This window comes from Macrotis lagotis, chromosome X (assembly GCF_037893015.1).
Source record: "Macrotis lagotis isolate mMagLag1 chromosome X, bilby.v1.9.chrom.fasta, whole genome shotgun sequence".
NCBI classification, from domain to species: Eukaryota; Metazoa; Chordata; class Mammalia; order Peramelemorphia; family Peramelidae; genus Macrotis; species Macrotis lagotis.
In genome coordinates this window covers 318,187,146-318,201,813 of record NC_133666.1, presented here as the reverse complement: position 1 = coordinate 318,201,813, position 14,668 = coordinate 318,187,146, and the positions used below count along the sequence as shown (strand labels likewise).

The window sequence follows — 14,668 nt, the reverse complement described above, 5'->3', positions numbered from 1 at the left end:
AAACCTATAGACACCTCCAAATGATGCTTTTAAATGCAAAAATAAAATATGTAAACTTAGAGAAGAAATTAAGGTTTATTTTTTTTTCCTTTAAGTTCACAGATATCCTGAAATTTATCTACAGATTGGGAGTTCATTGATAAGAAACCCTTCTCTTTTTTTTGAATGTTGTCTTAATTTTCAATTACATACAAAGATAGTTTTCAGCATAAATCTTTTTGTAATCTTTTGAGTTCTACATTTTTCTACTCTGGCTCTTCCCTCCCCCCTTCCCTATGAGAGTGAGCAATCTGATATAAAGTTATACATGGTACAATTATTTTCATATTAGTCATATTGTGAAAGAAGAATCAGAATAAAGGGGGGTAAAATCATGAGTAAAGAAAAAAACAAAATAAGTTTTAAAAAGTGAAATTAGTATACTTTGACCTGCATTCAGACTCCATAGTTTTTCCTCTGGATATGGATGGTATTTTCTAACACAAGTCTTAGAATTATCATTCATAGTTGATCATCACACAATGTTGATGTTAGTGTTTATAATACTTTCCTGCTTCTGCCCACTTCACTCAGCATCAGCTCATGCAAATCTTTCCAGACTTTTCTGAAGTCTACTTACTCATGATTTCTTTTAATTTTTTTCTTTGCAAGGCAGTGGGTTTAAGTGGCTTGCCCAAGGCCACGCAGCTAGGTCATTATTAAGTGTCTGAGGCTGAATTTGAACTCAGGTACTCCTGACTCCAATCCCAGTGCTCTGTCCACTGCGCCATCTAGCTGCCCAGTGTGCCACGTAGCTGCCCTACTCATGATTTCTTAAAGAACAGTAGTATTCTATCACTTTCTTATACCATAATTTGTTCAGCCATTTTCCAGTTGATGGGCATCCCTTCAATTCCCAATTCTTTGCCCCTATGAAAAAGAGCTGCTATAAATATTTTTGTACATGTGGGTCTTTTTCCCTTTTTTATGATCTTTTTTAGGATATAGACCTAGTAGTGGTATTGCTGGCTCAAATCTTATACATAGTTTTATTGCCCTTAGGACAAAATTCCAAGCCCTGGTCTTTTTAAAAAAATTATTATTTTTTTTAAATCAATGGTATAACTTGGAGTAAATATGAATTCTAGTCACATTGTGTCTTTGTCCTATGCTGTCCTTTAGCCTAGTAAGGCTAAAGTTTGGGAATTTATTATTATTATTATTATTATTCTTAAATGTTATTTCATAACTTTCAATTGTTCTCTGTTTTCATTCTTTATATATCTTTCCCTTTTGTTGTCCATCCTTTTCCTTTGACAGCTTCCCTGTTAACATTTGTAAAATTTAACATAAAACCATGAAGTTATCTATATCGTAGTGTCTTGAGCCCTTTGCCAACAAAGGAGATATATATCTATTGTGTATGTGTGTGTGTGTGTATACATATGTGTGTGTGTGTGTATGTATGTATGTATATATATATATATATATCTTACTAATCAATCTACAAATCTGCATATCTGGGGAGTCATATTTTTTCAGTTACTATGTTGGCCTGCTGAAGGTACAGAATAATATATTTCTATTAAATCTTCATTTTCAATGAAATGAGGAAGTTTTTCTTCTAGTTATTTATGAAGTATGTTTTATTTTGCTGCCCAACTTAAAAATACTTTTTGGAAATAAAAATATGTGCATTGAGTATCAGTTGGCAGCATTAGTTTTTTTATTTAATTTTTTGTTTTTGTTCTTTTTTGTAAGGCAGTGGACTTAAGTGACTTGCTCAAGGTCACACAGCTCGACAATTATTAAGTGTCAGAGGCCACATTTGAATTCAGGTTCTCCTGACTCCAGGGCTGGTGTTATAGCCACTGTGCCACCTAGTCACCCTTGGTAGCATTTATTGAACCGTTATATAGTTAATCTAATTTAATGTAGTTTGGAGTCAGGGAATTATTCAAGTAATGCCATCAGTGATGACAAGGACTTGATCTAGTGATGGAAATGTGTATATTAAATGATGAAGATAGATATTGTAAAAAATTGGTAGGAATTTACTCTGGATTTACTGTGAAGAGATAAGCATACGTGACTCCAAGTTTGCAAACATAGAGTAACAGGTTAGTGGCATGAATGATAAAAGAAAATTGGAATGGTTAGCTAGAAGAAATTTAGTGTTTATATTTCAGATTTTTATTGTTTATGTTATGATAATCTGGTAAAAGGTATTAAAGACTGATAAAAGGGTATTAAAGTCAGGACAAGTATTATTATTTGTGTTGTAGTCTGGGAAGTATTGTTGGGGTAATAATGAATAGATAGTTTGCTAAAGAATAAAATGATTACAGAGCATAATCCAGAACTAGGTAAGAAGATGAAAATCAATCAAAGGAATTCAGGGTATGTTTAACCCAAAGATAGAAAACTTCTTGGGAACATGATAGATGCTTAGAAGATAGATCTAATTTGTTGGTTTTTTTGAGCCTGGAGGTCAAGCTAAGATTATTAGTTGGAAGTTGCATATTGAGGAATTTAAATTTAATATAAGGGAAAATTCAACAATTAGAGTTGTCTATAAGTAGAACTCAAACTTTGTAGGGTTTTAAAGCAAAGGTCTGGCAACCACTTATTGGGTACATTACAGAGAAAACAATTTTCAGATATGAGTTAAACTAGAGGATTTCCAAGGTCCCTTCCAACTCAGATTTAGATGCTATGCAAAGTAGGTCAGCAATGAATATTGGGACCAAAAGAAATTAAATACTTTTTAGTAATCTTCTGTTTTATAAACCCAAAGAGTGCAGGTATTGGGATAAAAACTCTCCCTTTGATAAAAACTGCTGGGAAAATTGGAAGTTAGTAGGGAAGAAACTTAGATTAGACCAACACCTCACACTCTATATCAAGATAAGATCCAAATGGATACAGGATTTAGACATAAAAAAAAATAGTATAAGCGAACTAGAAGATCAAGGACTAGTTTACCTGTCAGATCTATGGAAAGGGAAGCAGTTTATGACTAAGGAAGAGATAGAGGACATCACTAAAAACAAACTAGATGATTTTGCTTACATTAAATTAAGTTTTTGCCCAGACAAAACCACTGTAACCAAGATCAAAAGAAATGTAGTAAACTGGGAAACAATCTTTACAACTAATGTTTCTGACAAAAGACTCATTTCTAAAATATACAGAGAACTTAGTCATATTTTTTAAAAATAAAGCCATTCCCCAGTTGACAAATGGTCAAAGGATATGCAAAGGCAATTTACAGATGAGATAGATCAAAGCAATCCATAGTCATGTGAAAGATTGCTCTAAATCATTACTTATTAGAGAAATGCAAATTAAAGCTTCTCTGAGGTACCACCTCACACCTCTCAGACTAGCCAATATGACCAGAAAGGAAAATGATCATTGTTGGAAGGGTTGTGGCAAATCTGGGACACTATTACATTGTTAGTAGAGCTGTGAACTCATCCAACCTTTCTGGAGAGAAATTTGGAACTACACCCAAAGGGCAACAAAAAATGTGCATACCCTTTGATCCAGCAATACCACTACTGGGTCTATACCCTGAAGAGATGATGAAAAAGGGTAAAGACATCACTTGTACAAAAATATTCATAGCAGCCCTGTTTGTGTAGGCAAAGAATTGGAAATCAAGTAAATGTCTTTCAATTGGGGAATGGCTTAGCAAACTGTGGTATATGTATGTCATGGAACACTATTGTTCTATTAGGAACCAGGAGGGATGGGAATTCAGGGAAGCTTGGAGGGATTTGCATGAACTGATGCTGAGTGAGAGGAGCAGAACCAGAAAAACACTGAACACCCTAACAGCAATATGGGGGCAATGATCAAACTTGATGGAGTTGCTCATTCCATCAGTGCAAAAATCAGGAACAGTTTGGGGCTTTCTGTGATGGAGAACACCGTCTGTATCCAGAGAAACAATTGTGGAGTTTGAACAAAGACCAAGAGCTTTTACCTTAAATTTAGGGGAAAAAAACCTAATATCTTATTGTCTGATCTTGCTACCTCTTATACTTATGTTTCTTCCTTAAGGATATGATTTCTCTCTCATCACACTCAATTTGGATCAATGTATACTGTGGAAACAAACTGACAAATTGCCTTCTGTGGCGGTTGGGGAGTGGAGAAGTAAGATTAGGGCAAAAACTGTGAAACTCAAAAGAAAATCTTTAATGAAAAAAAACATTTATTTAAGGCAATGGGGTTAAGTGACTTATCCAAGGTCACACAGCTAGGTAGTAATTATCTGAGACTGGATTTGAACTTGGGTTCTCCTGACTCTTGGGCCAGTGCTGTATACACTGCACTACCTCAACATTGAATACTAATATTCCAGGTAGGTGGTGTAATTTCTGACATCTGTATTATTTTCCTTTAAAGATCATTGATTCATTAAGTAGCTGTTCACAAATGATATTCTTAATAGGTACTGTATATTTCTATAATGATCTTGCTGAGTATTTTGTTTTATTGCCTATCTGAAGATGAATCAAAATCAAAATAAACTAAATTATAAGACACTTAGTAATATTTATTTATTTAGATGATACTTTTATATGTTCATTTGAAAAATGTATATTTGGGCTTTTGTGTTTATGATCTTTATTTTAAAGTAGTTATTAGAATACCTGGTCTTGCATTTAGATAAAATACCTGGACATAGTCACATTAATTAAATTGTCTGGAAACAAATGTAATTATTAGACAGGGGATTAGGTAGGAAATTAAATCAGTCAGTCATGTGGACTATAAAATGCAGGTTATCTTGGAGTTTCCATAGGATTGATTATGGAAAGTGGTTGTTGCAAGCCTTAGTGATTTTTTTTTTTTTGTTTTGTTTTTAGGCTTTGACAAAGTTCCTAAAATGTGTCAACTGGGATCTTCCTCAGGAGGCCAAGCAGGCATTGGAGCTACTGGGAAAATGGAAGCCCATGGATGTGGAAGATTCCTTGGAGTTGTTATCTTCACATTTTACTAATCCAACAGTGAGGCGTTATGCTGTTGCTCGGTTGCAGCAAGCAGATGATGAGGTATAGCTTACTTCTATTTTCTTTTTATGCCTTCCTAGAAACTGAACATGATGGGCAGTTGGCACAGGGGGGAGGCAGAGAGACAGAATGGATAGTGATACAGAGAGAAAAAGAGTCAGGAAGGAGAGCAAAAAGAGAGAAAGAGAGCAAAATGAGAGAGAGAGAGAGAGACAGACAGAGAGAGAGAGAGACAGAGACAGAGAGAGAGAGAGAGACAGAGAGACAGAGAAAGACAGAGAGAGACAGAGAGAGAGTGAGAGAGCACGATTCATCAGATTGTGTGTAGAGCAGGGGGTATTATCAGAAGTAAATTAAAATATTCCTCCAAGGACTCTTCAGTGAAATGAAAATTTACTCCCTGAACTGTTACCTGACATGACAATTCCTCCCATGACATTTACCTGGCAGCACAACTTGCACTGCACTGTCTGGAAAAAAGGAATTGTAATGAAAAATGGTTTAATGTAGCACCGGCTAGGGAATAATTCAGGTCCCCTCCATCAGTCAGAATACAACAAGCCACATTTAATTGTAGCCTTGAAAAGCCTCCAGGGTCCTTAAAGCACAGACCTGTGTGACCATGCTGCCTCTAACCCTCTTCTTCAACCCCCTGCCTCTTTAAACTTACAGTAACTCACCATTTCATGTATATGTATCTGTATCTGTATATGCATATGCATGTGTATGCGTGTATGTGTATGTATATGTTTATGTATATGTATATGTGGTTTTCCTGAAAGTAGTTCTAAATCCTTCTGGAAAGCAAAGACATCAAACTTTATGATTGCTATTTTATGTAGATTACAAGGCCATTGGGAGAGGACTGTCTCTTTTATAGACACAGGTCATTGCTTTCAAATTTTAGGAGTTCCCAATAATATTGACTTGCTCAGCATTTCTTTCTTCTCTCTTAATTTTTCCAGTGTGACTGTTCCCAAAGCCTTGCTAGCCTAATGACACTTCTTGGATAGAGCAAAATGCTTTGCTTGTTTAATGACCTTCAGAAATGTGTGTGTGTGTGTGTGTGTGTGTGTGTGTGTGTGTGTATGAGGTATAGCTGTATATATGAGGTTTATATGTATACACACACATTTGTGTGTATGCATATGTACAGGAATATCTGTATACATATATATTTTTTCTTTAGGAAAATGGCTTTTAGTAAAATATGCTGTTGTAGCTGAGTGGAGAAACATGCCTTTTGATAACTGTTCATTGAATGGTAAATGGAACAGTGGTCAGAATGCCAGACCTGGAGTCAAGATCAAATTTGACCCAGACACTTATTAGCTGTATGACCCTGGGCAAGTTACTTAAACCTGTTAGCCTAATTCCAAGCCAGTGTCTTTGCAAAGAAAATCCCAAATGGGGTTCACAGAGTCAGACACAAATGAAACAATTGAACAGCAGCAAAACTGTTAATTGAATAGGTTAGTTAGTCTTAGGGGAGACAATAGTTCTTTCAGTTTCTGAAAAACTATTATGTAAAAGAGGAATTATTTTACTTAATACTTACTCCAGAAGACAAAATTGGGATCAGCATGTGAAATGTGCAGAAAGGAAGCTATAGACTCAATTCTCCTGTGTAGAAACATTTCCCAATAAGTAAAACTATCAAAAGATAGCATATCCTGACTTGGGAGGTAGATGTCTCCTGCCTTCATCCAAATAAAACATCTTCAAGCAAAAACTTGGTGACAATTTTCTAGGTGTTTTGTAGAGTTTATTTCTTAGATGTAAGCCTCAAACCTACCAGAGAACACTGAAATGCTATATTTCTCTTTTCATGTACTGGACCTGTATCATTGATCTTATAGAAGATGTGATGGGTGTATAGGAATGAGACATATAATGAATGACAAGTACCTTCTGTCTCTTTTCTACTGATGGCCACTAGCTCTTTATGCTGATAAGTCCCTGTTTGCTTTCAAGGTTTTGATGTGAATTTCTCATGGAATCACCATTGTTCACTGAAGGTAGATTCCTCCCTCTCCCCTCTCTTCTCCCACAAGAATTTTACCAGTAACTTAAAGTTAAAAAGAAAAACCCAGACAAAACTCCAAATTTAGACTATAGAACTGACATTACACAGACCAGTGTAATCATAACCTAAAACTCACAAAAATCAAAAAGCATTTTGGAGTTGTAAGGGACTTCAGTGACTAGATAGCCCAATCCTTGAACAAAAGAGGAATTTCTCCTCTTAACATATTATACAAGGGATAATCTAGCCTCTTCTTGAAAATCCCCAGAAAAGAAGACTTCATTGCTTCCTCAGATAACCATTCTATCACTGGTTTGCAAGGAAGTTTGTTTCCTGACATTGTCAGCTTTTTTGACTTAGACCTTTTCCTCCTAGTTCTGCCCTCTTCCACCTTCTTCTGCCCTCCAGAGTCTAATTCTCCTTCCACCTGATGCTTTTTCAGATTCTTGGGAGCAACTTTCATGATTTGCTTGAGTTTTCTCTTTTCCACACTAAGCATCCCCACTTTTTTCAGCAGATCCTCATATAGAGGATATCCGAGGCTCCTTAGAATTCTATTTCTAGGGGCGGCTAGGTGGTGTAGTGGATACAGCACCGGCCTTGGAGTCAGGAGTACCTGGGTTCAAATCCGGTCTCACACACTTAATAATTGCCTAGCCGTGTGGCCTTGGGCAAGCCACTTTACCCCATTGCCTTGCAAAAACCTAAAAAAAAAGAATTCTATTTCTGTCCTCTTTTAAAGTGTGTTCTTAAAGTGTGGAATACAGAACTGAACACATTACCCTAAATGTGCTCTGAGCCAAATGAGATTATCACTTCTTTATTTTTGGAAGCCATAATTCTCCTAGGACAGTCCAAAGATGCAGTAAATTTTTAGTCTGCCACATCAGTCGTTTCTAAAGCCTGCTTACTGTCTTCCCAAACCCCTGAATCTTATTCATGAAAAGATGATGAATGACATTTCATTTAATTTCTATTTAATAAGTATAGATTTGACCCCGGGCCATCTCAGTGGCAGAATGGAAAGAACATCAGGTCTGAAGTTAGGAAAACCTGAGTCAAAATCCAGCCTCAGACACTTAACTAACTGTGTGCCCCCCTGGGCAAATCACTGAACCCATTTGCCTTAGTTCCTCATTTATAAAATGGAGACACTGGAGAAGAAAATGACAAACCACTCCAGTATCTTTGCCAAGATAACCCCATTAACAAAGTTCATGACTGAGCAACAACAGCAACTACAACAAAACAGATTTTTTGATTATGTCACATTAGTTTTGGGATAGATTTTAATCCCCCCCCCCCCCGAAGTCATCATTCCTTTGGACTTTTCTCATATATTTCTGCAACCTTTATTTCTAGGCATTATTAATCTTTTCTTCACCTGTAGGTTCCACTTCTCTGAGTTCAAGGGATGAAATGTGGCTCATATTCCCTCACTAAAGAAGTGTTCAGAGAAAATTGTATAAATTTATGATACCATAGGTATAATATACATATACATACAATGTAATAACCTTATACAGATTTCATTAACAGTCTGTAAAGGATCATGATATTTAACTTTAGATAGTTCATATTTATAGTATACTTTAAAATTTATAAGTCAACTTTTCTCACAAAAATCCTTAAGGTAGTGAATACAAATATTTTATCTTTATTCTGTGAAAGGAGAGATTAAGAGGCTTGCCTTTAATAATGTAGCAAAATATATCTAGCTGTGACTGAAATCCTGGTCTTTTGACTCCAGGATGGGTACTTTTTTCTGTTGTGGCACTTTTCCCAATATTCTAGTCTTTCATGATCATTTTGAAATAGTTTTATCATCTCTTATATTGGCTGTCTGTTCTAGATTTGTGTCAGCTGCAAATTTATTAGAAATACTTGGGTTTTATCTGAGCTATTTCTACATATACTACTATTTTAAGGCAGTATTGATGTACCTGATTCATTCCTAGGGAACTTGTATGATTATTAAAATATAGATAATTTTAAAGCTTTTAAATAGAACTTTTACTTAAATTGCTTGAGATTGAAATCCAGGTTGTTTTTTTTTTTAATGACATGCTTAAAGAAACAATTTTTTTTTCCAAATTGGGCAATGTAATGGGAAAATTTAAGAGGCAGGTAGGTGGATAGAGCACTGGCTCTGTAGTCAGGAGTACCTGAGTTCAAATCTGGCCTCAGATACCAATAATTTTCCTAGCTGTGTGGCCTTGGGCAAGCCACTTAACCCCATTGCCTTGCAAAAACCTAAAAAATAAAAAGTAAGAAAATAAAATAAGAAAATTTAATCAGCTACTGTTATAGTTAAGATACTTCCATACAAGTGAAGGAGGTTGTACTTTAGACATAGATTGACTATCAAATGGAATCTACAAATCAGATAAAGATCTTTAATTGAGAAAGATATGCTAGTGAATTATCTTTTTTTGTGAAGAACTTAATAATGTATTTTGAATTTTTGATATAAATAAGCTTCAGTTTTAGTTAGTTTATCAGATAGTAGGTCATATATTTAGCAGCAAAGTATATAGTATGATTAAAAGTAATGTAGGCTCCAGTAAAGGTGAGACAGGAAGTGTAATAATCATCATTAAATCTGTTGACTGCTTTAGCATTATGAGATGAACTTTTTTTTTAAGATTTTCTTTGTTTTTTTTTTAAAAAGATTTTATTTGGTCATGCAAGATGAACTTTTTACCTAATAATGTGAATCATATATATTTATTGAGAATTTTATCCATTATAGGTAATGAAAGATACTAAGTTGTCTTCTACAGTTAAAATTCTTTTTGTCTTTTGTTATAATTTAAAAGAATACTAAATAGATGGCACATTAATTTGCTCCAATATCTAAGCATGTGAGTTGGAATTTGTTATATTTCTGTGGCTTTCAGAGACAGTGTGGTATATAGTAGATAGAAAGCTAGTCTTAGAATAGAGAAGGCCTAGGGTTATGTAGTAAATAAGGAGTATCAGATTTATAGCTTGATTGCACCTATGAAACGTGCAAAAGACCTAGATTTAAGACTTGATGCCTAGATTCCTTGTGTAGAACCTATGGAAGAACATAGACAAGAATTGCTGAATTAGAGTGTATAGATTTTATAGGGGAATATTTACATCAATGAAATTTCAGAGTTTTTGGAATGATAATAACTAATGCATAAAATTTTAAGATTTGTTAAACCGTTAGCCTGTAATAATTTCTCAGATGGTAGTTAGCATACTCTTTGTCATACTTTTTCCTCAGTGATTTTGAACTTCTGACTGCTTCACTGTACAAACCCTTCCAGCCAGTGTCTCTCATGGTTTGCTTTTCCTCCTTCCATTGTGCTTTAAGTAACACTTGTATAATTAAATTAATTCCTTTCATTCTAAACCTGATCAGCCACAGTCACACTGTACCTGTCACTTTGGTCCTCTTTGAGGACGCAAAACATTTAGGGAGCAGAGAAGGGTCCAATATGTGGGGGGTGGTGGAATATTAGAGAAAGTGAGGATTATAGAGGGAACAATCTGTAGAAGATAGGAGGCCATGGAATCAAGGATGCATAATGGAGTTGACCATAGCAAGGTAATCCCTTTGTCAGAGATAACTGAAGGAAGAAATAATTGGGAAAGGTATTTGGATGATATGCAATGAGGAGGGGAAAGAGGGATAGCTTAGCAAATTATCTCAATTTTTTCTTTTTCTTTTTTTTTAAATTTATTTTTATTAAAGATATTATTTGAGTTTTGCAATGTTTATAATTTACATTATTTGAGTTTTGCAATTTTTACAATTTACAACCCCCCCCCCCGAAAGCAATCTGCCAGTCTTTACTTTGTTTCCATGTTGTACATTGATCCAAATTGCATCTCAGTTTTTTCAATGAAGAATGAGGAAGGCTCTCAACTGATAGGGTAGGGATTCAGAGTGTTATTTGAGGCCTGAGGAGGGATAAAAAAAATTCGAACAGCTGTTATGGTGATTGGAATCATGAATCAGTTAGGGAAGTATAAAAGAACTTTCTTGTTGCATGTAGGCCCAGTCGAAATTATAAAACACAAATTTTTAGCGAATTCAGTCAGCATGGTTTTAAGATTTTCTGAAGCAGTGTACATTTACAAGTGACTGGGAACTAAGGCAGACTGTGGGAGTAATCTAGGGTTGGAGTTTGGTAAAGTATATTTGATTTTTGAGTAAGAATTCAGTGTAGAATTGTACTAGTTCAATGATGGGATTAGATGGAAAAAGAGGAGAGTACAGCAATGTGGGAAAGAACTGAGGGTATAGGGAATGGAGATTTTGCTGAGGTTTAAGAACTAGAGAAGGTATCATGAAGCATAGAAAAAAGCAGATTGATGAAAGCTAATGATTAGATACAAGATTTTTGGAGATATTCACGTTTTAAGTAATAAGAGCATATGTGTGAAGTGTAATGAAGGGACTGGTCATGGGAACTAACAAGACTGAGGAACTAGGAAGTTGAGTATTTGAGGAAGTTTCAGTATTTATGTTGGTATGAGGGCAGGAGTTGGGATAGAGAGCAATCTTTAAGTTAGGCACTAAACTCATTTGGAAAGCAAGGAGAATGTCCTGGGGGTTCCGGGGATAGCAGCTACCAAGGATCTACATTGAGTGATAAATGTGAATCAAATGAACTTCAGAGTGAGTGGTAGAGTGGTACACTCAAAAGTAACAGAGGAGCAAGGTATATTCCAACTGCTTCAACTCAACCACTGATGATTTGAGGGGATTAAGAGTGTGTGGTTAAAAGTGCAACTTGTACTGTGACCAGGGATGAGGTGTTATCAGGATGGAACCAGGACTTAATGAGTGCCAGAAGAGGGATGGAGGGAAGGAGAAAGGGAAAATATGAACTCAGAAAGTTCATAGGTGAGGTACAAGTACTCTAAATGAACATTTGGAGTAGAGATGTATGTAAATTTGCACATCTTTCATTTCTCTCTCTTTTTTCTTTTTTTTGGTTTTTGCAAGGCAACGAGGTTAAGTGACTTGCTCTTGTTCACACAGCTAGGTTAATTATTATGTGTCTAAATGAGACTAAATTTGAACTCAGGTCTTCCAGACTCCAGGGCTGGTGCTCTAGCTGCCCCTCTTTCATTTTTCTTGAGTCACTGCAATTCTGCTTTGGATAGTACCTTCTTTGCTGCAGGCATACCATGTTGGGTAGTCCAGTACCATTGTCTCACAGTTGATTCTAGAGTTCTTCAGAGAGACCTTGAATGTATTGTTATATTGCTTCTTCTGATCTCCATGTGAGTACTTGCCTTATGTGAGTTCTCTGTAAACTAGACTTCTAGGCAGATATACTTTTGGCATTCGAACAATATTTCCTAGCCTGGCCAGAGAATTGTGTTCTTTGCAGTAGAGTCTTAATGCTTGGCACTTCAGCCTGAGAAAGAACCTTGGTGTCTGATACCTTAGCTTGTGAAGTGATCTTTTTTAATTTTCCTAATATTTCAAAAGGAAGCAATTTGGTTTCTTGGCATGATGCTGTTAAACTGTCCAGGTTTTGCAGGTATACAACAGTGAAGTCAACACCATGAAGTCAACAAATCCTTCAGTTTGGTAGGCATATTAATACTTCTTTCCCACAATTTCCTTTGGATCTAAACATTGAACTAGCTTTGGCAGTGTGTGTGTGTGTGTGTGTGTGTGTGTGTGTGTACCTCATTGTCAAGTGTGTACATAAGTGAACTTATTCACAGTATTCTCCATATAGATGGTTTGATGCTGGCTGGTGGGGAATTCTAGTGTTAATTGTTAGACCAAAATTAACACAAGCAGCAGAATATTGAACCATACTTTTTTTGTATCTCAGCCTCAGAGGCTGTATTGAATGCACGCTTGCCTAAATCCACAATCAAGTGTTCCCCTTCTTTACAAAATACTTTCTTGATAAAATTGTTTTCTGTTAACTTTCATTCTTTTTGTTTGTTGTTTTTGTTCAGTCATTTTGGTTGTGTCTGATTGTACACGATCCCATTTGAGATTTTCTTGGCAAAGGTATTGGAGTACCATTTCCTTAACTAGCCCATTTTATAGATAAAGAAATTAGGCAAATAGGGTTAAGTGACTTGCCCAGAATCACATAGCTAGTAAGTGTCTGAAGTCATATTTGAACTCAGATCTTCCCATTCCAGGCCCAGAACTCTTATCAACTAAGCCACCTAATTGCCCAGGAATTCTGTTGCTCTTCAAATGCTTTCTCTTCTTTTCTAATTTTCTTATTACTAACTAGGACACCGATATTATCTCTGTAATCTGGGCTTGCAAACTTGGTATCATCCTTATCTTCTCATTCTTACATATTAAAAGTCTATTGTCTAATCGTGTCACTTTTTTCCCTTTAATAGAAATTTTATTTTATTTTTCCAGTTACAGATAAAGAGTTTTCAACATTCATCCATTTGCAAGTTTTATTTCCACATTTTTCTGCCACCCCTTTCCCTTTCCCCTCCCCTCCCCTCCCCTTGGCAGTGAACAATCTGCTAAAAGTTATACATGGTACAACTATGTTTAATATAGTTCTATTTTACCAATGTGAAAAAAGAATTAGAACTTAGGGGATGGAAAAAGCCATGAGAAAGAAAGGAAGACCATAAATGATTTTTAAAAAGTGAACATAGATACTTTGCTCTGCATTCAGGTTCCATGGTTTTTTTTCTCTGAATGTGGATGGCATTGTCTATAGCAGGTATCTCAGAATTGTCCTTGATCTCTGAACTACTGAGGAAAAACTGTATCCATCATAGTGGATCATCTCACAGTGTTGTAGTTAATGTGTGCATTATTCTCTTGGTTCTATTTCATTCAGCATCAATATACAAATCTTTTCATGCTAAAATCTGTCTGCTCATGATTTCTTCCAGAACATAGTACTCTATAGCATTCATATACTGTAACTTGTTTAGCTTTTCCCCAATTGATGGACCTTCCCTCAATTTCCAATTCTTTGTCATTACAAAAAGAGTTGCTACAAATATTTTTAAATATGTTCCTGTTTTAAATGATCTCTTTGGTATATAGACCTAGTATTGGTATTGCTGGATCAAAGAGTATTCAGTTTTATTGCTCTTTGGACATAGTTCCAGATTACTCTCCAGAATGACTGAATCAAGTCACAACAGTGCATTATTGTCCAATTTTCCCACATTGATCCTCTCCAACATTGATCTTTTCCCTGTCTTCTTAGACAACTTGATAAGTCAGAGTAGTTATAATTTCCATAAATAATGATTTAGAACTTTTTTCTATATGACTATATATATAATGTATATATATATATAAAACACTTTAATTTCTTCATCTGAAAGCTACCTATTCATATCTTTTATCATTTGGAGAATGACTTTTCTTATAAATTTGATTTAGTTCCCTAATTTAGAAATGAGTCTTTTATCATAAACATTTTGAAAATTATTTCCCAGTTTTCTGTATTCCTTCTAATCTTGGCTGCATTGGTTTTATTTGTGTAAAAATCTTTTAATTTAACATAGTCAGAATCATCCATTGTGCAGTTTTTAAATTTATAATTTCTATTTCTTGTTTGGTCCTAAACTTCTCTTTCCATATATATCTGATAGATGGTGTATTTTTTGTTATCTTAATTGGTCTAAGGTTTTA

General features: G+C 35.2%; 1 protein-coding gene across 2 annotated transcripts in view; it reads left to right on the top strand.

The window, feature by feature from the left end:
* PIK3C3 (phosphatidylinositol 3-kinase catalytic subunit type 3) overlaps nt 1-14,668 on the top strand; it is a 227,165-nt gene that overhangs the window by 44,034 nt on the left and 168,463 nt on the right. For both annotated transcript variants that reach the window (XM_074208286.1, XM_074208287.1), the window contains exon 10: nt 4,860-5,045. In XM_074208286.1, coding sequence (XP_074064387.1) covers nt 4,860-5,045 — 186 coding nt within the window. The remainder of the gene's footprint in view (nt 1-4,859; nt 5,046-14,668) is intronic.